We start from the raw sequence: 24,986 nt of genomic DNA, 5'->3' as shown, positions 1-24,986 counted from the left end.
CCACCGATCTTGAAAAGTTTCCCCCCTCACATATACTAATGTGCCACAAACAGGAAGTTAATATCACCAACCATTCCCATTTTATTAAGGTGTATCCATATAAATGGCCCACCCTATATATGTGCACTATTTCTGCTGTGTCCCTGCCTGAGTTGCTGCCAGCGCTAACCTTGCAGCTCTGCTAGTTTAACTAGGGAACAGAGCGGGGACTGGGACTGCCAGCGCTTAGCATTGACAGTAAGTGTACAGCAGCACAGCACACTTGTCTGCTAAGAGACACCCTGAGAAAATAGGGGGAGGAGCAGGGCGGCAGTGTTCTGCACTGACTATTAAAGTGTTGTCTTAGGCTCCATTCACACGTCCATGGTGTGTTGCGGACCCACAAATTGCGGATCCGCAACACACCCGGCCGGCACCCCCTATAGAAATGCCTATTCTAGTCTGCAGCTGCTGACAAGAATAGGACATGTCCTATCTTTTTCGGAGCTGCGGACCGGAAGTTTGGGGTCGCGCTCCGCAAATGCGGAAGCGGAGAGCACATAGTGTGCCCTCTGCTTCACGTCCGGGACCATAGAGAATGAATGGGTCCGCACCCGTTCTGCAAAATTGCGGAACAGGTGCGGACCCTTTTGCGGATGTGTGAATGGGGCCTTACTGTACACTTACCGTCATAATCCCAGCTAACTTCCCTCCGCTAAGAGAGAGGCACAAGGAAAAGTCTGCGCTGAGGTTAGGCAGGGATAGGCACATATAGGGAGACGGACTGGAAGCCTCTGTAGGCTACACACAGGCGTCTTTAGCGCTTAGTAGAACACCGAAGACAGACTCTCCTTAGCACTCGGGAGACTCTTTACACCCTGTCTCTAGTACAAAGAAACATCTTTCCCTAAATAAGTATATTACGAGAACATGCCTGTCCTTACACTGTATTAGAAATAACTTAAAACGATAATTAAAGTCCATTACACTGTGTTCCTTCCTGCCAATTGCCTGCTCATCACTGGAGGAGAGAGAAGCATTTATGTGCAGTGATCTCCTCCATGGTATGGGGAGAAGGGATTACTAACGCCATCGCTCTTTCCAATACAGAACGAATGTTTGCCGACAGCAAAGGATGATTTAGGGGACCGCATAAAGTTCCAATTACCAAATGAATGAGTGTTTTGCTCGTTCATCGAGTAATCAGCAGCATCTTTCAACAGGTAGATAGATCATTGCTCACGAGCGTCGCTGGGAATGCTTGTTAGCAATGATCTGCCTGATGTTCGGGCAGTGTAAAGGGGCCTTTACACTCTAAGGGAACACTAAATCTAGAAATGAATGCTAGATGAATCTTTTTCCTTTGTGCTATTTTATCTCGTATTACAGTTAAAACGGAGAAATAGTGATGGACGAACATCTGCCGGGACGGTTCGCGAACCACAAGTTCGCGACGGGTCCCATTAATTTTAATGTCAGGCGAACCTGAAAAACCTTCAGCTCATATTTGCAGCCAAGAAATAATTACTAGAAGTGCACAAATAGTCCCACAACATGGACAGTGACATACCAGATGTATTATTCGAATTTGTGATCTCCTTTTATTATTTTTTTCAATGCGAAATATCGGCAATATAATTTTCGCATACGCGCATGCGCAAATGCACTATACAGTACCCAAATGCACTATAAAGAAAGTATATTGGTCTATAACACCCCACTTCAATCAGTTTTTTTGGGGGGACGACTGGTATATCACACCAGTAGAAATTATTTGTTCCAATAATGCTTGTCCCTCTATATACCTGCAGTATCGCAGCAGAACCGCACACAACTGCCGCACAATACAAATGCATTTCTAACATAGAAAGTATATTATAACATTGTACAAGGAAGGCAATCCATTAGAATATACATAAAGATAAAATGCAACCTTTAATAATGTTACTATGAGGGTCCATTCACACGTCCGTAAGTGTTTTGCGGATCTGCTGACCGGCAATGTGCATTCTGCAATTTGCGGACCGCACATCGCCGGCACTATAATAGAAAATGCCTAATCTTGTCTGCAATTGCAATTGATTTTTTTGCAGAAACGGAAGCATGGATGCGGAAGTGCGTATCTGCAAATGCGGATACGGACAGCACATTCCATCCCCATTGAAAATGAATGAGTCTGCACCCGTTACGCAAAATTGCGGAACGGATGCGGACCCATTTTGCGGACGTGTAAATGGAAAAGATATCCCTCAAAATGAAAATAAATGAAATTATTAAAGTTAAGCAAAAATCATAGATATGGTAGGCAATAACAAGTGCTCGGCGGCACCAAATCAGAAACCATATGTCCTACCATAATCCGGGGGGTTCCAGTGCACATCCATGAATCCCGGAGGGAAAGCACAAACCATCTATCCCTGGGCTAGATGATGATGTGGTATTGAAGGACAGGGTGGCCAAAGAACTGTCCCTGATATTGCCCTACGGGGGGGTGCTATTCTGGCCCTGATAGCCTAACCACAGACCACCCGCCCTGATAAGAGCGACCCCGTCCGGAATCTTACCCTATATAAAAATGGCCCTAGTAAGCCCCTAGCCCCTAGGCCCCTGACTTCCAGGTGATCACTATATAGATCTATGTGTTTTTGACTCATTATAAAAGTATATTATAAGTGTATTGCCCCCTCTGTGTATCACACCTATCGATAGCACACCTATACTAGTGCTTAAAATGACTTTTGTGGCCCTATTAGCTAGCGTTTGGTGTCCCTAACAGTCTGTCCCTGCTCCACACAGCAACCTCTCCCTACACTGGCAAAACACTGAATGTACAATGGCGGCCAGATCAGGTTTATTTATAAGGTAGGGGGTGTGTCCATGTACTGAAACGTCTCAATTGGCTGTCCTGTACCACCTGATGGATGTGTCAAGGGTCAAAGTTCTTCACAATGTAAAAGAATATGGCGGGCGCGAATATCTCCATATGTTCGCATGTTCTGCGAATTGCGAACACGCAAAGTTTGCGCGGAACCGCGAGGCCATCTCTACTGAGAAATATATAAAGGAGTCTTCTCTGTGTGTCCTGTAATAAGCTGGAGCCTTCCTCCAGTACACAAGTCAGTGGGTGAGGAAGCTGTAATTACACCGCGCCGCCGCTATACTGTGCATGTGGCAGCTGTTGTGTTGTTTTCAGATGGATCCAGGCATATACTGTGTAAAAGTTCTGTAGCCCATGTTTTTCATTACAGTAGAAAAAAACAGCCAGACATATGCAAAAAGGATGCGGATTTGGCATATGTCTGCCCAGGGCTAGATTGGGAACTTCTGGAGAAAAACAATAAAAGTGGCCTCTGGCGATGAGCAAACTTCTTGTTCGGCGTAGAAGATTCGGGTTATCTAAGAATTCTGTTATAGGTTATGATCCGTGGTAGTGGAATCCATAACAGAATTCTTAGATAACCCGAACTTTGTACGCCGAACTTGAAAACAGAAGTTGGCTCATCACTAGTGTCCTCACGTTTTAGGTGGGTCTGAATTGACGGCAGGTAGGGCTAACACAAGTATAGGTGGAGTCAACAAACAGCCCTGGCCACATTGGAATACCCCTTTAGGACAATAGGACGGAGCTGCTCATCCCTTATAACTCCACTCTATAGCACTGCCATGTTATATACAGCCCTATAGTGATCTGTGGAGCCCAGTCACTTCATATATAGTAGGAAAATCCATAGTCTTCCATATTAAACTATAGGGCTTTCTCTATGCATAACTATGTATAGAGAAAGCCCTATAGTGAGATATGGAAGACTATTCTTACACCTACAGTCCTATAGTAGTACATAGCACCCTATACTTACTTGTTGCTGTAGAGTCAATGACCAGTCCAACCCCTGTGTCTGCTCCATAGAAGTCTATGGAGACTGTGCAGTATACATCTAGATACCGCCAACTGACGGCAAAACATGGTGTCTGCACAAATACTTAAAGCTAGAAATGTCCTATAAATAAAACCAACTGATATATTACAAGACTCTGTTATCACAATGTGTAAAGTGCTTGGTATGCAGAACCAGTTTGGTCACAGTGACAATTGTCAGTGTCCCCGGCTAGCTGAAGAAGATAACAGCTGTGTCCCTCTTTGGCTGTCACATCTTTCCAAGTGACATTCAGCAGTCACCGAAGCCGCTCTGCTGTACCCGACAAACCTCACAGGTGGCAGCAGCAGATAAAACATGGCCTGACCTAAGGGCATAGTGCACAGACTCACTGTTACCGCATCCAGATAATGTTCCGTTTCCTTATTTTCCATATAATAATATTATAAATGATATCTTACAACAGCCATTTTTGTGTCCAATGCACCAATAATGAGCAACCGTAATAATCTGCTTATGTCCAGTAAATATGATCAAAGTTCAGCAGTTACTCTGAGGACGCATTTGGGCCAGTGGTAATAATCTCTTCATGGTGTTGAAGTCATCTCGATATTTAAAGGGGTTTTACGACTTTTTTTTAACAGATGACCTATCCTCAGGATAGGTCATCAGTATCTGATCAGTGGGGGTCCGAGACCTGGGACCCCCACCGATCAGCTATTTGAGGAAGAAGTGGCACTTACCGGAGCTCCGGTGAGCGCTGCAATACCTCCTCGCAGCTTACCAATCACGGAGCAGTACATTGTATAGTGACCGTGCTTGGTATTGCAGTTCAGCCCCATTCGCTTGAATAGGACTGAGCTGCACCCAGGCCACGTGACTGATGAACGGGATGTTGAGCAAACCGAAGCCAAATGAATTGACTCCGATCCGAGTTTCAGGAAAAATTTGATTCACCACGAAACCGAAATTTCCTTGTGTTTCATGGTAATGAATCTATTTTTACTGAAATGGCGGTACAAAAAAAATACATACTCACCTCATCCATTTGCGTATGGATAGGCCGTCGCTGCCATCTTGATTAAAGACACTGTGAGAAATCGTAAGATGTCAGCGCGCCAGCGTTATGATGTCACTGTGTCCAGCCAGCATGATGACGTCATGTCGCTGCGCAAGATTTCACGCAGTGTCTTCAATCAAGATGGCTGCGACGGCCTCTCGGCCGGCAAATGGATAAGGTGAAATACCTCAATTGTAACATCAGATACTGCAATCAGTGATGAATGTGGCATCTGAGCGGGATCAATGAAGGGGGCGGCGCGATCGCTGTGTCTGCTACATACAAAAGATAGCGCTTTGTGAAGAAATGAAATCTGCAGACTACCCAGCACTCCGGACCTTTCCTAAACAAACTTCTAAGTGCAATTTATGCGCAAATCAAACTTCAGAGTGATAGAATACACACATATCTGGGCGGCTCAGTGGTTAGCACTGGTGCCATGCAGCGCTGGGGTACTGGGTTTGAATCCCACAAAGGACAACATCTGCATGGAGTTTTATATGTTCTCCCCGTCTTTGCGTGGGTTTCCTCCCATACTCCAAAGACATACTGATAGGGAACTTAGATGGTGAACCCCATTGGGGACAGCTTGATACTAATGTCTGTAAAGTGTTGTGGAGTATAGCAGCGCTATATAAGTGAGTATAATAAATATCAATGCATTAATTATATCATTAGAGCAAACACCAAAGAAGTGACAAGGAATAAAAATGGGATATCACAGGGTATTACAACCAGTTGCTCTATAAGCTGTACTTAGGATTGGCACATGAAAGGATCTTAGGCTACTTTCACACTTGCGGCAGGACGGATCCGACATGCTGTTCACCATGTCGGATCCGTCCTGCGGCTATTTCGCCCCGGCGCAGCACGGCGGTGCACGGTGAAAGGCCGCCGGACTAAAATTACTGCATGTCAGACTTTTTAGTCCGCCGTGCTGCACCGGAGCTCTACCCCCGTCCCCATTATAGTCAATGGGGACGGAGCGGCGGCGCGGCGAAATAGCCGCAGGACGGATCCGACATGGTGAACAGCATGTCGGATCCGTCCTGCCGCAAGTGTGAAAGTACCCTTAGCGGGACAGTTTTGTGAATAAGTTGCTGTTGAGAATTATAACACTTTTTTGGGTTATTTTACAAGATACCAATCCGATTGTGATGAAAAGTCCTCTGTGTGCCAGGACAACAGCAGGGTTTACAGTGCACATGTAATGTACATGTTCCGTTTAGAGCGGGGTCCCTCTAGTCTAGTGGACCCCATGTACCCCAGTCCAACACTGACTGCTCGCACTTGTATGGTTCTTGCTGTGCCGTACATCTAAATACTGTACCGGTGCCATCTCACAACAGCTTAGCATCTGTGAAAGGCTATACATTAGGTCTGTGTACTGCACTGTAGGTGAAATCAGCTGTGTGTAAGAGAAGGGGTTTACAACAATGCCTGTCACCCTGCCCCTTGTCTCCCAGTGTAGATCCTAGCACTAAAACAAATGAGCACCTGCCAAGCCCCTCTCTATATTTACCCGTCCAGTGAGGTCAGCTCTCCAAGAATGGACATGGCAAGCAGAGCCTCTCCACTGGTATTTTTAGCTCAGTCCTTATCCATTTGTTGAAAGTGTATTTTAATCACTCCCAGTCACAGTCCCACACTTGCTTGGGTAATTGTTGGGTCATTCTTAGTAATAGGAGAACACGTAAAGTTGGCATCATGATGTTATATCAGCCTGGACAATTGTATTGAGTCATTGCACGGCTCATAAAGGTAAGATACAATGATCACCAAGTGGTCACCTTGAGGGTTTCATCGACCTGTGAGAACTTTCTATTTCTATCCAGTGGCTTAAATGAAATGTAATCAGCCCCATGTATTTTATTTTACAGGTCACTAGAGCAGTACTGTATAGACTGGCACTGGCAACCAAAATGTATATGTTTCATATTTCTAGAATTATTGACTTATTAATTATATTGTAATTACAATGCTGTAGTATTTGAGAATGAGTTGTAATTGTGCAAGTGTAATAATAATAGTAAAAATAATAATAACCTGTGTTACATTTTAACCATGTAACCTATTAAACTAATTAGCTTCACTAACCATAAAGATCAATAGAGGCGATCCAAGATTGTATATAGAAGTATAAGACGTAACATATCTTCCTATAATCGTTTTTAGCTAAATACAGAAAAACCCTCCAACTTTACCTCTGCTTTGTTAGTATCATTAATTGTCATGAGCTAGGATTTTTTAAATATCTTTTTCATTCTAACAACCCATCAATAGGTCTTGGTATTATATCATATCAGATGGCTTTATAACTGTCCATTAGACTGTCAGTAGAAGACATCAATAAATACAGGTATATTAGTTTCAGCACTGTTATTAATTAGTAGAGAAATGTGTTTCCTTTATGGACTACGTCTTTCTAAAAATATGTAATGACTACTCTTGACTAAAGCTGGACATACCCATGAGATAAAAGTTGGTTAAACCTTAAGATTTTGTCAGAATTGGCCGACTTACTAATGTGTAGGGGGTAGATCTTGAGGGAAACAAGGATTGGGCATGTTGGGTTCCAACATGTTCAATCTTTTGTTTCCTGCAGGAGTTATAGAGATATCTGGCAGCTTCTTGTTCTATTTTCAGTGTTGAAATAAAAATGTGTGTGCAAATGTCTGGCAGGAGAAATAGCTGCCATTGGGGTTGAGGTTCTAATAGGACTTATGGGCAGGGCATACTTCTAATAGGACATATGGACAGAGTTTATGAGACAGTCCCTTTAATTTAACAGACTAGGGTGTGAATGGCCTAGTAATATGAACCATGAAGAGTTTCCTGCTCATTCACCTACATATTCCCTTAGATTAGTAATTCAAGCTTTGGCGGAGAATGGCAAGGGGCCCCTACCAAGCAGATTCTCCTTCTCCTTTCTTATCAGCAAATTCCAATCTATTATGATGTCATCTGATGACTCAGTCTCTCACAAGACAAAATAGTTACTACGGATAAACTGCCTCACAACCACAAGCAGACATCCCTAGACACCAGTCTGATTATTCAAGTCTTCTTCTCAAGGTAGAATGAGCTGAGTGTAACAGACAATGTGGCAAGACAGCAGTCAAGCAATACTTTATATATTAGACATGATTGCCTCATGCATGTAGCAAATCCAAAGATAGGAAATCAATAGTTGCCCAGTCTCTGGGATCTAGAGAATTTTAGCTGATCATAGATACAAAATAGGATCTGATAAACATGATAAAAGGGGGATACGCTGTAGCCAGACACCAATGGTAGTGAGTTTTTCCAGTGCTTGGGTATGGTGAAATCCAATCCATCCTTGTTTCCTCCAACAGCCAGTTATGGATTCCCCTATATACTTCAGTGTTTTGGCAGATCCCACTGTTAGCAACAGGATCTTCCAACATTTATGTAATGGCCATTTCTAGAATCCACCCAGCTATAAAGACCCCCCACTGACAGCTAGAAGGGAGAGGCTGCTGCACACCGTAGAGCATCATACTGCCCAAGAGTCATGCAAGATGAGTGGACACACACCACCGACTTTTACAGTTGAGAACTTCTGACATGTCTCTATGTAACATAGTAACATACATAGTAACATAGTACATAAGGCCAAAAAAAGACATTTGTCCATCCAGTTCGGCCTGTCATCCTGTAAGCTGATCCAGAGGAAGGCAAAAAAACCCTGTGAGGTAGAAGCCAATTTTCCTCACTTTAGGGGAATAAAAAATTCCTTCCCGACTCCAATCAGGCAATCAGAATAACTCCCTGGATCAACGACCCCTCTCTAGTAGCTATAGCCTGTAATATTATTACACTCCAGAAATACATCCAGGCCCCTCTTGAATTCCTTTATTGTACTCACCATCACCACCTCCTCAGGCAGAGAGTTCCATAGTCTCACTGCTCTTACCGTAAAGAATCCTCTTCTATCTTTGTGTACAAATCTTCTTTCCTCCAAACGCAGAGGATGTCCCCTCGTCACAGTCACAGTCCTGGGGATAAATGAGACATCATAAGTTCACTAGAGGGACACAGCCCAAATAGGTCCCAATGGATCTTATAGATTGTATCACTGAATTTAGAATATGAATGTTTAAGGTCATCAGATATGAGCACCGTGAAAAATGACTGAGACTTGTAGAGTTCTCTTACTGTCCTCGAAGTATATTTTGGAGACAGATTTGATTGTGTTGCAGTGACCGATTTTACCTGGATTGCTTGTGGTCCTTCCTTTCTTGTTGTTAAATCCTACACTATGAAGGCGATGTTGGAACCCTGCACTTTGAAGCTGAGCTGACCATTGCTTCATTAACGTGCTACTGCATTATTCCCATCTCTGGCACTAGCACTTGTCTCCAGAGAAGGGGCTCTCCGACCCCATCAAGCCTGTTGAATTCACCACTCTGAATGCAGAGGTGGTTACACTTCCTGAGTCCCATAGAAGTGAATGTAGAGAGTCATGCAAGTGCAACCACCCCTTCAATCACAGTGGCACATTCAACAGGCAAGATGGGGTTCAAGGTGGAACCCGCATCTATTAGACAATTTCGGTATATCCTGTTGATAGCATGGGAATACCACTTTAATATGTGTAGTGAATGAAAACATGATATCCTGAAAAACTGTAATGTTGAGTAATTTAGCTCCAAATATTCACATTCTGTTTCTGCTCTGCTTTTACAGCTTTAACATCTAAGATTGGTTTGCACTGAAAATGGTAATCTGCAGATGTCTGAATATGAGTGTCATGGATATCACAAAGATGTTTTCCATCCTAAGAAAAGGAGAAGAAGATGAGGGGGCAGCTGAAGAGCACCGTGAATTACATCTGGCGGTGACAATGGATAACACCGAATATTTATCAAGTCTACTTTCAGAGGACAAATATAAGAAATTGGTCAACAGTCAGAGTGGTTGGGGTGTTCCAGTGACCCCTCTTCGCTTGGCTGCCTCCAAAGGCTCTCTAGGATGCTTAAAGATTCTCCTGGCTAATGGGGCAGAAGTGGACATCTTGGATGTGAAAGCCCAAACACCCTTATTCACTGCAGTTAGTGGTGGCCATTTTGACTGTGTCAGAGAATTACTGAAAGCTGGAGCTTGTCCTTCTGGAAGCATATATAACAACTGTACTCCAGTACTGAATGCTGCCAGGGAAGGCAATACTAGTATCTTACGAGAACTGTTAGATTATGGCGCAGAACCTAATGTCAAATGCAAGTTACCCAACTGGACTACAAATATTGCAACAACTACAGGACCATTGTACCTCTCAGCTGTCTATGGGCACTTGGAGTGTTTTAGAATCCTGCTTCTTTATGGGGCTGACCCAGACTACAACTGCACTGATGAGAAACTTCTGAAAAGGATAAAATGCCCTAAAACAGTACTAGATGTGTGCCTCAAGCATGGATGTAGGACATCATTTGTGAAATTACTTGTTGATTTTGGAGCCAATGTCTATTTGCCTGATATCCATATTTCTACGTCATTCCCTAATCATGAGGCAATGGAACTTCTGGCAAGAAATAAAGGTAATTATTGAAGTTGAGGTAAAGAATCTCGGAACTGTTACATATTTATATCAATTTTATCTGGAAACATATACAGTATAACTGTCCATGTGCAATGCTACACAAATTAGCTTTCTCTCCAAAAAGAAAAGAAAGCTCAGTCTATGATGTCACCAGATTTAAGGTAGCTATCATATCCAATGTTTGACCTTTTAAACAGGCTTTGATATAGAACTTTGATGATAGCTAAGCCAGTACCTCATCTGCAGACAGCTGTTTCGAGGTGATTGACCCTCATCAGTGCAGAGCAGAGAACTGGCTTGACTGGTTAAGAGGTCTTTTTCAGGATTTAAGGATACGATTTCTCTTTGTGATGGGTGTAATCTTATAGGCAATGCAGTGCTCCTCTGTATTATTGGAAAAAAAAGATATAAACATTAGCTCTCTTTCCAAAAAGAAAAGAAAGATGCCACCAGATGTCGGGGAGATAATTTGCATATCTTCCCAGAATCCGAAGGAGCATTGCCTGGCCTATAAGACTTCTTATGCCTTCTAGGTGTTCTCCATAAGGATAGTAACCCCCCACCCCCACCCCCCGAATCATATAAATGCAGATATAATGCAGTCAGACATGTCGTAAAAGTGAGAGGGGAAGGTTGGGGAGAACTTACACCAATTTCAATAGAAAGGTGGTTATTAGTGTTGAGCGAGCATGCTCGGCACATCGCAGTGTTTGGCCTCTATTTCTGAAAATTTTCTACTGGGATTTGAATTCACAACCTTCTATATTAGAGGCAAGGACTTTAACTACTCAGGTATAAAGCTGAATGATAAACTGTGTCAGAAAAACCTTATAGTAGTTTGTCATGTAGTAAGGCCAGGCTTTAGATTTCTGCTGTAGATTCCACTGCAAGTACATGTCAGATTTTCAACTGCAGGCACCACAATTAAAAACCCATAACACTTTTATTTTTCCCTTTTAATTTTGAGGTACATATGGCTTTATGATTTTTGGAAGGCAGATGACCAATTTTTTTGTAGTTTGACATATCCACAGAATAACGTTGTGTGAGTACAAATATGCACAATAATAGAACTTTTTATGTCGCCATATTCTGAGATCTATGATATTTTTATTTTTCTATTTAAGCTGTAAGTAGTGTTCTGAAGTAAATACAGTATGTGCTTTTAAGGGGTCCAGAACGTATGCCATAATTGTGGTTTCTAGAGGTTATGGTATATTGTGTGGAAAAAACACTTTAAAGGGTTTTTCAGAGTTATCTAAAATAATCCCCCCATCCAGCAATTGTCATAAAATAATAAAAGAATGTATATTGACTGATTTTATCCTCCGCCATTTCCAGATCTGACGTTCCAATGCTCCCTGCCGGGCTTTGTTGGTTAGGCTGCAGAGATGACGTTCCTGTATACTCCATGTGAATGCTGAGGCCAGTGATTGGCTGCAGTGTATATGGGCATGTCATTGCTGCAGCCAAGAAGTTAGGTTCGGAGCATTGGCAGCGGAAGTGGCAGCAGATGAAGTAGGTAGGTAGACGTTACTGACTGGGGGGTGGATTTTTTAAATAAGGCCTCTTTCTGTGTCTGCTGTGTTTGCCCAACGTTTCCATCAGGAGAATTTCCTGACCAAAACCTCAGACACATGCATTTAACGGATTCCACAGTATAATGAATACCCGGTGAATACATTAATCGTACACTACATACACAATGTGAAAAAAGCCCAAGTCAGTCAACCCAATTAAAGGGCATCTGTCAGCAGATTTGTACCTATGAAAATTGATGGCCTGTTACATGGGAACTTGGCAGCTGAAGGCATCTGTGTTGATCCCATGTTCATATGTGCCTGCATTGCTGAGAAAAGTGTGTTTTAGTATATGCAAATAAGCCTTTAAGAGCAGTGGGGGCGTTTCCATTACACCTAGAGGCTCAGCTCTCACTGCAATTGCCACACCCTATCACTTTCATGGAAAGGACCATATATGATGATATTTCACTGCCTGGCCTGGTCAATCAAAGTGGAGAAGGTGTGGCAGCCAGTTTCATAGGTACAAATTGGGGACAAGTGCCCTTTAAAGAGGATCAGTGAGCTCTCCATTCAGTGTACTCATTCCTGGACTGCTGTGTACACAGATATACAAAAGCCAGATATCAATCACCGATGAGAGGAGCGAGGAGAGGTAGGGGGAGTGTTCCCCTCCCGAATACAAAGCACACCTAAACTATATATTATTTGATTGTTCTTACTAGCCGAATGACTAAGTATTTTTTGTGCTATTTGGACTATTAGGCGAGTAGACCTGTGCCCATTATATGCGCCCCTTACATATTTGAGCAGCATAGTATGATGACAAATCCAATTTAAGCATGCACCAATTCAGGGTTTGTGGTAGGAATAGAAGGAGTATAAGGGGTCATTTCTTCCAGACTTGTTTATGGGGCAATGGAGGTCACAGACAGCAAAGTGCCCCTTTGCTCACCAATAATAAGTGCTGCCCCCTTATATCTCTCCAACAATCCAGCAACAGCTGGAAGCCATGAGATTCATTAGTTCAGTCACTTACATGCGTTTGGGCACCTTGTGTGGCTGCTCATATGGTATATTTGCATCTGCTATGGGCTGTGTGTAGTGCTGTCCGTGGTCTTCCCAGTCTTTCTTTCCAAGTAATCAGCATGTGACTGCTGCAGCCAATCGATGGCTGTAGTGCTGGCATCTCGGCGCGGTTAGCATGTGATCGCTGAGTGGTAAGCATGTGATCGCTGCAGCAGCTGATTGGCTGCAGCAGTCACATGCTGCAAACACAGACTTAAAGAACCAACAGAGTACCAGCACCAGGGTAAAGCAGAGGTAGTACTATTAACTTTTTTTTTTTTAAAACAATTGCAGCTGTTTTTTTTTATCTATTTAAAAGGGTTTTCTGAGACTTTTCTTCTGATGGCTTATCCTTTGGATAGGTCATCAGTATCTGATCGGTCAGGGCCTGACATCCGGGTCCCCCTGAGAAGGCACCGGCGCTCCTGTGAGTGCCGTGGCCTTCTCTCATCCTGCCAAGCACAGCGCCAGCCATTTAATAACGGCTGTGCTTGGTATTGCAGCTCAGCCCCATTCACTTCAGTTGGGCTGAGCTGCACCTAGCCCATGTGACTAATAATTGTGACATCCCATGGCCTAGAGAAAGCTGCAAGAGAGCCAGTGTGATCTCAAACAGCTGATCAATGGGGGTCCCGGGTGTTGGACCCCCACCCATCAGTCTTGGAAAACCTCTTTAATTTTTATCTTACCAAAAACAATTTTTTGAATGATACAGTAATGATATTTCTGGTAACGTATTCATCTCTGCTGTCACTTCACAGTACATCCAAAGTCTCTGATGTCCCAGTGTCGTCTAACCATCCTGAAGCTGTTGAGACAAGTGGAAAAGATGCAACATCTCCAGCAGTTAGAGATCCCTCAGACAATGATCAGATATCTCCTGCATGAGACATAATCAGAGGATGAAGCTGCAGGAAGAAAACCTTGACTTTTGGAAACCGTACAGCAGCCATAACTAAGATTAACATGAAACTTGGCATTACATAAAACTGCTTAGTGGTCTTCAAAGAGGCTGCATGTTATTTATGTGAGGTTATCCACCAAAGAGTCAATTCTAGGGCAGATGGAGAGCAGACGTATTATGTGTTTTAATATATTACTGATATTTTGTTTTATAGTCTCTGGCAGTAGCATACCTGCAAAGGTGTGGCACACGGTAGAAATCCTTGGTGTAACCTGCTTGCCATGGCACTGTCATCCCGGCTACCTACGGCCATTACTAGGGGGAAACTAGTTGCATACAATTTACACAATTCCTATTGAGTGCCTATTGAATCCATATACAGTTAGCGCCACTAGTGGTGGAGACAGATTTATACAGAAACAGAACTACAGATGTAATACAAGAATTATAAAATACTAGCAGATACTTTCAGATATTTCATTTCATGTTTCCGTGTGTCATAAAAAGATATCAACAGTATCCCCATAACAGTGACCTCTACAGTACCCGCCCCTTTAACAATGACCTCCACAGTGCCCGCCCCTTTAACAATGACCTCCACAGTGCCCGCTCCTTTAATATTAATCTCTACAGTGCCCACCCCTTTAACAGTGAGCTCCACAGTGGCCGCCCCTTTAACATTGACCTTCACAGAGGCCGGCCCAGTAACATTGACCTCCACAGTGCCCGCCCCTTTAGAAGTGACCTCCACAGTGCCCGCCCCTTTAACAATGACCTCTACAGTACCCGCCCCTTTAACAATGACCTCTACAGTGCCTGCCCCTTTAACAGTGACCTTCACAGTGGCTGCCCCATTGACATTGACCTCCACAGTGCCCGCCCCTTTAACAGTGACCTCCACAGTGCCCGCCCCTTTAACAGTGACCGCATCTTTACCAGTGACCTGCACAGTGCCTGCCCCTTTAACCGTGACCTCCACAGTGCCCACCCCTTCAACAATGACCACCCCTTTAACATTGACCTTTACAGTACCCGCCCTTTTAACAGTGACCTCCACAGTACCCGCCCCTTTAACAGTGACCTACCCTTTATCAGTGACCTCCAGAATGCCCGCCCCTTTAACAGTGCCTTCCCCTTTAGCAGTGACCTCCTCAGTGCCCACCCCTTTAACATTGACCACCCTTTTAACAGTGACCTTCACAGTGCCTGCCCCTTTAACAGTGACTTCCACAGTGCCTGCCCCTTTAACAGTGACTTCCACAGTGCCTGTCCCTTTAACAGTGACCTTCACAGTGCCCGCTCCTTTATTATTGACCACCCCTTTAAGAGTGACCTTCATAGCGGCTGCCCCTCTAACACTGACTTCCACAGTGCCCACTCCTTTAACAGTGACCTCCGCACTGCCCGCCACTTTAACAGTGACATCCACAGTGACCGCCCCTTTAACAATGACCGCATCTTTAACTGACCTGCACAGTGCCTGCCCCTTTAACAGTGATCTCCACAGTTCCCGCCCCTTTAACAGTGACCTTCCCTTTAACAGTGACCTCCACAGTGTCCGCCCCTTTAACAGTGCCTGCCCCTTTAGCAGTGACCTCCACAGTGCCCACCCCTTTAACATTGACCACCCTTTTAACAGTGACCTTTACAGTGCCCGCCCCTTTAACATTGACACCCACAGTGCCCACCCCTTTATCATTGACCACCCCTTTGACAGTGACCTTCATAGTGGCCGCCCCTTTAACAGTGACCTCCACAGTAACCGCTCCTTTAACAATGACTTCCACAGTGCCCGCCCATTTAACAGTGACCTCCGCAGTGCCTGCCCCTTTAACAATGACCTCCACAGTGCCCGCCCCTTTAATAGTGAACTCCATAGTGCCCGTCCGTTTAATAGTGGCCCCTGCCCCCCATGCATGTAGCAATGTAGTTGTGCCGTCATACGTCATATGACTGAATATTTAAGGACCTTCCGAACTGCTGAAACCTGTGATCAGTTGTTATGGCAACCTGGAGTAGGACCTGCGAGCTTCTATTGGCTAATAAGGGACATGTGACCGTGTAAATGGCAGTTCGGATTTAAGTGAAAGGCTTGCTGGGTTCTATTGGCTAATGCAGGTCATATTTTGGGAATATCTCAGGAACGGTGAGTCCTAGAGAGATGAAACCTTCCCGGACACCTGATGTACCTATGTGCCAAATTTGGTGAAGATCGGTCCAGTCGTTTGGTCGTGCATAAAGAACAGCTAGACAGACAGATGTCTAGACAGACAGACAGACAGACACTCATTTTTATATATATATATGAGATAGAATTTGGAGGGCACTCAATTATCTGATGTTGCACAGAATCATCCAATACGTGATCATGCATAAATAATTTATTCCAAGATTAACACATAGAAAAAATCCTAAAAATACATATAATATGAAATCTATCTTAATGTAACCATAACAATAGAGTTAAATCAGTATAGCATGATTGTCACAGTAATTAATTGATTATGTCCATAGATCATATGATTTGCAGCTTCATATTAATAAAGATAGTCAAGAAAGATATGGCACTCATATATCCGGAAGACTGCTCAAACATTTGATTTTATTATATTCAAATATTCTGCAGGTCACAAATTACTAAAAATTATGCATCTAAAATCAACATACAAGATACGTAAATTGTAGTAGAAATACACAATAAAACCATTAAAACGTCACTAAAATGACGATTATTATGTTAAAGGCTGAGGAATAGGGTATTCGTTGAACCTATGTGCCTAGCAGCAAATGTAGTCAGGTCATCAAATAAAGGTGATCGTTCAGGCTGGGTGTCGATCAGACCATCACCATATATTCGATAACCACAAAAATTCAATAACCACAATTCACAATATACTCTGGTTAACAGATATAATAGTCATTCAAACCAGAATCTCGATTGGATGGTCACCAAATATTCGGCATTAGTAGTCGCCATTAAACATGTTGGAATGCATTTGTATAATTTTCCCAGATAGCAGGACGTGGTTTCAGTTCGATTATTGGCTGTGAGTTACAAGTGTTGTATCGATCCAACACTATATATTTGGTCGGCTCACAAAGTCAATATTTCGTTATAGAAACACGGTATCAATTTCACCGATTAACTTGAATAATTTGGGATTCCAGCTCTCTGGTGGCGTCCCACCTCTTTATGAGCTGTACTACTCCCTCAGTGGTGAGGAAGAAGTCAGAACCCATAAGACTTCGAAACGCGTCTGGGAGAAATTTGGACCCTCTAATACCACCATTTCTGCGTACGCTACAGACCACCAGGACCTGCACCTCTCTCTTATCTGCTGGCTGAGAACAGATTGCCCTGTGCCTGCTAAAGACATCCCTGGAGCTACACTGTTCCACTCCACCTTAATTGGAGCAACTCAGGATTTAAGCACAAGGGACGCTGAAACAGCAGAGACCAGAGGAAAGGCTTTTTTGCGCTTTGGAGGTAAGGGAGTAGTACAGCTCATAAAGAGGTGGGACGCCACCAGAGAGCTGGAATCCCGAATTATTCAAGTTAATCTGTGAAATTGATACAGTGTTTCTATAACGAAATATTGACTTTGTGAGTCGACCAAATATATAGTGTTGGATCGATACAACACTTGTAACTCACAGCCAATAATCGAACTGAAACCACGTCCTGCTATCTGCGAAAATTATACAAATGCATTCCAACATGTTTAATGGCGACTACTAAAGCCGAATATTTGGTGACCATCCAATCGAGATTCTGGTTTGAATGACTATTATATCTGTTAACCAGTATATATTGTGAATTGCGGTTATTGAATTTTTGTGGTTATCGAATATATGGTGATGGTCTGATCGACACCCAGCCTGAACAATCACCTTTATTTGATGACCTGACTACATTTGCTGCTAGCGGTTGTAGACAAAAAGGAAAGAGAAGGCGCTCATAGGGTGAATATGTAAAGGATTATTTCCCCTTTCAGACGGGAGGTAATATGCTCACCTGTTAGAGTTGCACCAATTGGGTGCAACTACAATGAGAGCTGAGTAATCTTGAGGGTTGGTTGGTGCCGCCGGCTTTGTCCAAACACCCTTCGGTCGGTGCCGAACCGCCGAATGGGTGAGTATAGGAACTGTGGGTTTGGTGGACCAAGAAAGTCCAAGAAAAACGGACAGAGTAACAGGCGCAAATCCACAACCAATGGTAGATAACAAATTGGTTTATTCAGGACTATATAAACCAATTTGTTATCTACCATTGGTTGTGGATTTGCGCCTGTTACTCTGTCCGTTTTTCTTGGACTTTCTTGGTCCACCAAACCCACAGTTACATTTGCTGCTAGGCACATAGGTTCAACGAATACCCTATTCCTCAGCCTTTAACATAATAATCGTCATTTTAGTGACGTTTTAATGGTTTTATTATGTATTTCTACTACAATTTACGTATCTTGTATGTTGATTTTAGATGCATAATTTTTAGTAATTTGTGACCTGCAGAATATTTGAATATAATAAAATCAAATGTTTGAGCAGTCTTCCGGATATATGAGTGCCATATCTTTCTTGACTATCTTTTTGTATTAACCTTTTGGTGTGTGGAGTTCACTCTGAGATATTAAGCACCATTCCATCCCCATTGATTCTGCCAATACATTTTCTTCATATTAATAAAGCAATGATTCTGTGAGGGTGCAAATCTGCAATATATTTCATAAAAATCAAATGCCCATGATTATTCAAACAACACCCTAAAAATGAATATAATTATAATTACTAGCCGCTCTCGTGTTCACTGCCGATATGGTACACACCATTATGATACGCTATGGTACACACCATTATGATACGATATGGTACACACAATTCTATATTTCATAATTCTTGCTATTGAACCGACAGTGGGTGTGTTGTGGAGAGTGCACCTAAACTATAGATTTGGGTTGGTAGAGCCACTGTGACAATTTTAGTATTTCACAGATGTAATACACTATTTATTTATATTTTCTACATAAAAACAATATGGTGAACATCAACACATCAATGTAAATGTAGAGAAACCTTATATATGTGTCCAACTATCTACTGTGGGTTATGAACAACACCAGCGTGTTCATGTGATTGAATGGGGTCCTAGGGTCTTTACCCCAGTAGACGTTCATGATATTTCTAACGGCAAAGGCAAATGAGTTGTAAAGGTGTCATCCTATGAAATATGATAATCAGGTATACAGAGGATTGTAATAAAAGTAGGATTTCTTGCTGGGGACCTTAGTGATGACTTGAATTGGTGTCCTGAGTCACTTATTCCTCCTTCCTGCACTACTACAGTGAGGAGTAGTTTGAATGGAGAGGTCATGCTTGTCCCCTGCCTCTCCATTCTGTGTTCATTATGTGCCAATGTACAGGAGGATCCTAGTGCTCTGACTGCCAACTTGGACATATGAGGTGAATGTTCTGGGAGAGAATCAAAAGAATAGCAGGGGACGCTGTGACAAGTCTTTAAAAGCAATATACAGGGATCCCTCAACATACAATGTCTCAGACTCAGATCCCACCAGTCCAGGCCACTTCTCTGGTAAAATAGCTGTATTAGTTGCTAGTTACCAGCTATTCCTGATTTTGATGTGTAAGGACTTGTTTTATCTGTCTTTGTTATCTGCTTATTTTTCTTAAATCTTTATTTTCTCTTAGATGACATTTTGGGGTTTGGAACCAATTACTCAAGTTACAATGGTTTCAACATACAATGGTCATCCTGGAACCAATTAATATTTTAACTTGAGGGACCACTTGTATACACATAGAAATTCTTTTTTTATTATTCCAATTAAAAAGTAATTTTTTGCCTAATCTAACAACATAATATTGATAATTTTTATTTATATTGTGACACCGCATTGTGCAGCATTTTACAATTACAGGTTAATACACAATCAAAACACTAGGAATGAGGGCCCTGAGAGCTTACAATCTATGAGGAACTGGGGGGGTGACACAAAAGGTAAGATTGGTTGTTTTTTAAAGTGTTTGAGCCATCTTCGAACAAAATAGAGTGGTACAGACAGATCTGCATGAGCCACTGCCTACTTCCCAAATTTTTCAAAAAGGGACACTTTGAGTTCATTGTGTGAAAGATCCATTTTTCCTGCATCATAGGCGTGCGCAGCCTATTGCATTAGGGTGTGCACCCTAAAGCACAAACACACACACCACGCGCGCGTGTGTATGTATGTAAATATATAAATATATATATATATAAAAATGTAATAAATGGCAGCACGAACCTTAAAATGCTGAAGATTGGGTGCAAGCTCCAATGGGAATAGCGTCCCAGGATAATATCAATGAAAAACAGAGCAGCACTCCAGTATGGTGAAAAAAAGAAAGCAGTTTATTCACCCAGTGGTGACGCGACGTTTCGGCTCCAACATGAAGCCTTTCTCAAGCTTGAGAAAGGCTTCATGTTGGAGCCGAAACGTCGCGTTAACACTGGGTGAATAAACTGCCTTCTTTTTTTCACCATACTGGAGTGCTGCTCTGTTTTTCATTAATATTATATATATATATATATATATATATATAAAAAACAAAAAAGTTCAGTGGCAGCACCGTCAAAGGAAAAAATACGGGTGCAGCTGGCCCAGTGTGGATAAAAGCCAATCCAAATAGATAAAATTGCAAAAAAGGGCAGCACTCCAGAAAGTAAAAGAAGAAAAACTTTAATTACCCATATGGGACAGGCGACGTTTCGGCTCAATGTGTGAGCCTTTCTCAAGCGGTGTGTACAGACCAAATACAGAGTATATATGCCAGTGAAAGTGAATACAATCAATGTGCAATACAGGTGTGCTCAATACATAATAATTGAGGTAATCAAATATAAAATACAGTACATATGAAATTGCAATAGGTCACATGATTAGAACACAGTGCATGATCATATAGTGAGTGATTAATTAAAAAATACATATAACGTACAGTGAATTATGCAAATACATAAAGATACTTCATGATTGTCAATCATACAGTAAGTGGTGTCAGCTGTATATGCTGATAAAGTGCTTAAGTGCTTACTGCGTAGGCCCGGCAAACGGAGGGTGAAGGAGGATGTAAAACATACATGGCTGTTTTTTTTTTTTTTTTTTCCCTTTTTTCTTTTTTTTCTTCTTTTAGTCTGCGGTAGGTGGGCCACGGAGCATGGAGTGAGGAGACATGAGGCTGTAAGTGTGGACGGCAAGCCTATACAAGGATAGTCTCTTTTTTGGCAGTGCATCCTTATGTTTGTTGAGGCATTTGGGTGCCTCTGTGACTGCAGTCTGTTGTCTACATAATAGGTGTATAGGAGGAGATCCCTCCCCTATGGGGTGGTAATGAGTGGGTATCGATCACAGGTACAGTGTGACCCCACACTAACGTGTGGGTACGCAACTGATCTGGGACCTGCGGAAGTGGGCTGCAGCTTTGATGTTGTTGTGTCCCGTTTCTGCACTCACTCAGCCACTAATATAGGACATAGGAGCACTATTATGTGCCCCCACCTTAATTTGTTATTCATCGGCTGTCACTAACAGAGGTCCCTGGCAATGCAGGCAGGATGCCCTGTTCCAAGATGGCGCAAGAGACATCAGAAGGCCAATGCGCAGTTGCGGCACCATAAGCACATCGTTACCCGGAAGTACGGCATGTACGTCACTGTGACATGCGCAGTCACACTACAGGCACGCCGCACCGCATGTATCATGACAGCCATGTATGTTTTACATCCTCCTTCACCCTCCGTTTGCCGGGCCTACGCAGTAAGCACTTAAGCACTTTATCAGCATATACAGCTGACACCACTTACTGTATGATTGACAATCATGAAGTATCTTTATGTATTTGCATAATTCACTGTACGTTATATGTATTTTTTAATTAATCACTCACTATATGATCATGCACTGTGTTCTAATCATGTGACCTATTGCAATTTCATATGTACTGTATTTTATATTTGATTACCTCAATTATTATGTATTGAGCACACCTGTATTGCACATTGATTGTATTCACTTTCACTGGCATATATACTCTGTATTTGGTCTGTACACACCGCTTGAGAAAGGCTCACACATTGAGCCGAAACGTCGCCTGTCCCATATGGGTAATTAAAGTTTTTCTTTTTTTACTTTCTGGAGTGCTGCCCTTTTTTGCAATTTTATATATATATATATATATATATATATATATATATAGCCTTTATCCCATTAGTCCCCATTAGCAGCCCTTATGCTTAATTAGCCCCCATTATGTCTCTCACTAGCCCCCATTATGCCTCTCATTAGCCCCCATTATGCCTCATTAGCCCCCATCATCAGCCCTTATGCCTCAATAGCCCCCATTATGCCTCTCATTAGCCCCAATTGTTCCTCTCATTAGCCCCTATTTTGCCTCTCATTAGCCCCCATATGCCTCATTAGCCCCATTATACCTCTCATTAGCCTCCATTATGCCTCTCATTAGCCCCCATTATGCCCCCAGCAGCCGCATTTTTTATAAAATAAAAAAACACTTAACTTTCTGCTCCTGAAAGCCGCCACTCCTCGCCGCCCATGATTTTCTTCCTCCTGATGTTGGCTCTCGGCTGTGCGCTCTGAACTGGCGCGCACAGCGTGATGTCACAAAGCGCCTCACGCTGTGCGTAGCCCTGCACAGCCGACAGCCAAAATGGAAGTGCTTCATTAGTATTTGCTGGCCAGCAGGCTTGATTAGGGTGTGCCCAGGCACACCTGGCACTCCCCGTGCACACGCCTATGTCCTGCATGCTTATACACGTCAATTGTTTTTTTTATTTTTCTGAATATAGAAATTTCTAAAATCCAAATTGCAAAAATTAAACAATATACAAGGTGTGCTCTAATATACAGATAGGAACCAAGCAAACACTTTCTGGATCAATATTGTAAATGTAATAATGCAAATCTATACCTCAGATCAAAAAGATAGACAATTAAGGAGTAGGTTTGAGCGAACCCGAACTGTAAAGTTTGGGTTCGTACCGAACTTTAGGATTATTGGACCCCGGACCAGGGTTCGGTGTTCGGCGAGTTAATGAAGTTTTTTGAAAGGCTGCAGAGCAGCCAATCAACAAGCGTTTATTTTGTGTGCCCTTAGAAGCCATCACAGCCATGCCTACTAATGGCATGGCTGTGATTGGCCAGTGCAGCATGTGACCCAGCCTCTATATAAGCTGGAGTCACGTAGCGCTGCACGTCACTCTGCTCTTACTAGTGTAGGGATAGGATGCTGCTGCTGTGAGGGGGAGAATAGGAAAGAATCTTTTATCAGAAGTGCTTGTTAACTCAGCGATCTAAAGCGATTTTGTTTTGTGGATACAGTGCACAATTTTTTTACCCTGCCCTGAGCCCAATGACACAGAAAAATAACTTTTATCCGTCTGTTAGTTAGGTGGGCGTCGGCGGCCATTTTATGCAAGTTCAGTGCACCAGCGCATCATATGTGCATTTGTGACAGTCAAGTACAAGCTTGAAATACTGCAATTATATTGTGGGTTTAAAAAAATCACCCATTTTTTGCAAGACCCTACATCTGGGTCCTTTGCTGCATTTGTCACAGTGAAATCCAAGCTTGAAATACTGCAATAATATTCTGGGTTTAAAAAAACACCCATTTTTGGCAATACTCTACATCTAGGTCCTTTGCTGCATTTGTCACTGTGAAATACAAGCTTGAAATACTGCAATAAAATTCTGGGTTTAAAAAAACGCCCATTTGGGCAATTCCCTACATCTGGGGCCTTTCCTGCATTTGTCAATGTGAAATACAAGATTGAAATACTGCAATAATATTCTGGGTTTAAAAAAACACCCATTTTTAGCAATACCCTACATCTGGGGCCTTTGCTGCATTTATCACAGTGAAATACAAGCTTGAAATACTGCAATAATATTCTGGGTTTTAAAAAAACACCCATTTTTAGCAATACCCTACATGTGGGGCCTTTGCTGCATTTGTCACAGTGAAATACAAGCGTTAGATACTGCTGTTATATTCTGTTATTAAAAAAACACCCATTTTGGGCACGATAAAAAAATTTCGGCTTTGCTGCATTTGTCACAGTGAAGTACAAGCTTGAAATACTGAAATTATATTCTGGTTTTAAAAAAACACCCATTTTTTGCAATACTCTACATCTGGTGCCTTTTCTGCATTTGTCCCAGTGAAATACAAGCTTGAAATACTGAAATTATATTCTGGTTTTAAAAAAACACCCATTTTTTGCAATACCCTACATGTGGGGCCTTTGCTGCATTTGTCACAGTGAAATACAAGCGTTAGTGCTGTTATATTCTGGTATTAAAAAAAACACCCATTTTAGGCAAGATAATAAATTTGCGGCCTTTGCTGCATTTGTCACAGTGAAATACAAGCGTTGGATAGTGCTGTTATATTCTGTTATTAAAAAAACACCCACAGTTTTAGTACAATTTTATATTTGCCACAGATTATATATCACTCCTTTATGGATGAACAAATGTGGACTAAGAGACACGTCTAACTGCCCTAAATGCGATACTTCAGGAGCGGACTATCTTCATATGATCTGGACCTGCCCAGAACTTATAAATTATTGGAATACCATCAATAATTTGATCATGTATAAACTAAAAATACGAATCCCTTTTGAACCACAAGTATTCTTGCTTAATGATCTCTCCAAAATAAATAATCATAAGTATCAAAAGATTTTCCTGGGCAGGATACTGATGTTGGCCAGAGTGTTGGTCAGTCGGACCTGGTTTGCTCAATATACTCCAGATATAAACATATGGATAAACCTAATTGATAAGGTAAAAAACTATGAGAAAATCATGTATAAACAGAGGGGAGCTGAGGAGAAGTGGACTAAGATATGGGGTGGTTGGAGGACTTGATTAGTTGTGATAATTTTTTTTCCTTTTTTGACGCAACACAGGTAGGGGGAGGGGGGAGGGTGTAGAGAATT

At 42.3% G+C, this 24,986-nt stretch overlaps 1 protein-coding gene and 1 long non-coding RNA gene across 2 annotated transcripts; one reads left to right on the top strand and one right to left on the bottom strand.

Annotated features, from left to right (window-relative positions):
- Positions 1-3,293: 3,293 nt before the first annotated feature.
- Positions 3,294-24,900, bottom strand: LOC120978255. The gene is made up of 6 exons (XR_005774042.1): positions 24,450-24,900; positions 22,905-22,909; positions 10,268-10,272; positions 4,504-4,508; positions 4,239-4,245; positions 3,294-3,303 (listed from the first exon to the last, which is right to left on the bottom strand). It is a non-coding gene; the product is annotated as an uncharacterized LOC120978255 (long non-coding RNA).
- Positions 6,555-14,423, top strand: LOC120978254 (ankyrin repeat and SOCS box protein 12-like). The gene is made up of 3 exons (XM_040406487.1): positions 6,555-6,675; positions 9,625-10,472; positions 13,824-14,423. Exons 2-3 carry the CDS (start codon positions 9,656-9,658, stop codon positions 13,955-13,957), a joined length of 951 nt encoding a protein of 316 aa, XP_040262421.1. The 5' UTR covers positions 6,555-6,675; positions 9,625-9,655; the 3' UTR covers positions 13,958-14,423.
- Positions 24,901-24,986: the final 86 nt, after the last annotated feature.

The sequence above is a fragment of the Bufo bufo genome, chromosome 8 (assembly GCF_905171765.1).
Source record: "Bufo bufo chromosome 8, aBufBuf1.1, whole genome shotgun sequence".
Taxonomy (NCBI): Eukaryota; Metazoa; Chordata; class Amphibia; order Anura; family Bufonidae; genus Bufo; species Bufo bufo.
Note: the sequence above shows the minus strand (reverse complement) of the source record. Positions and strands in the feature narration are given on the sequence as shown.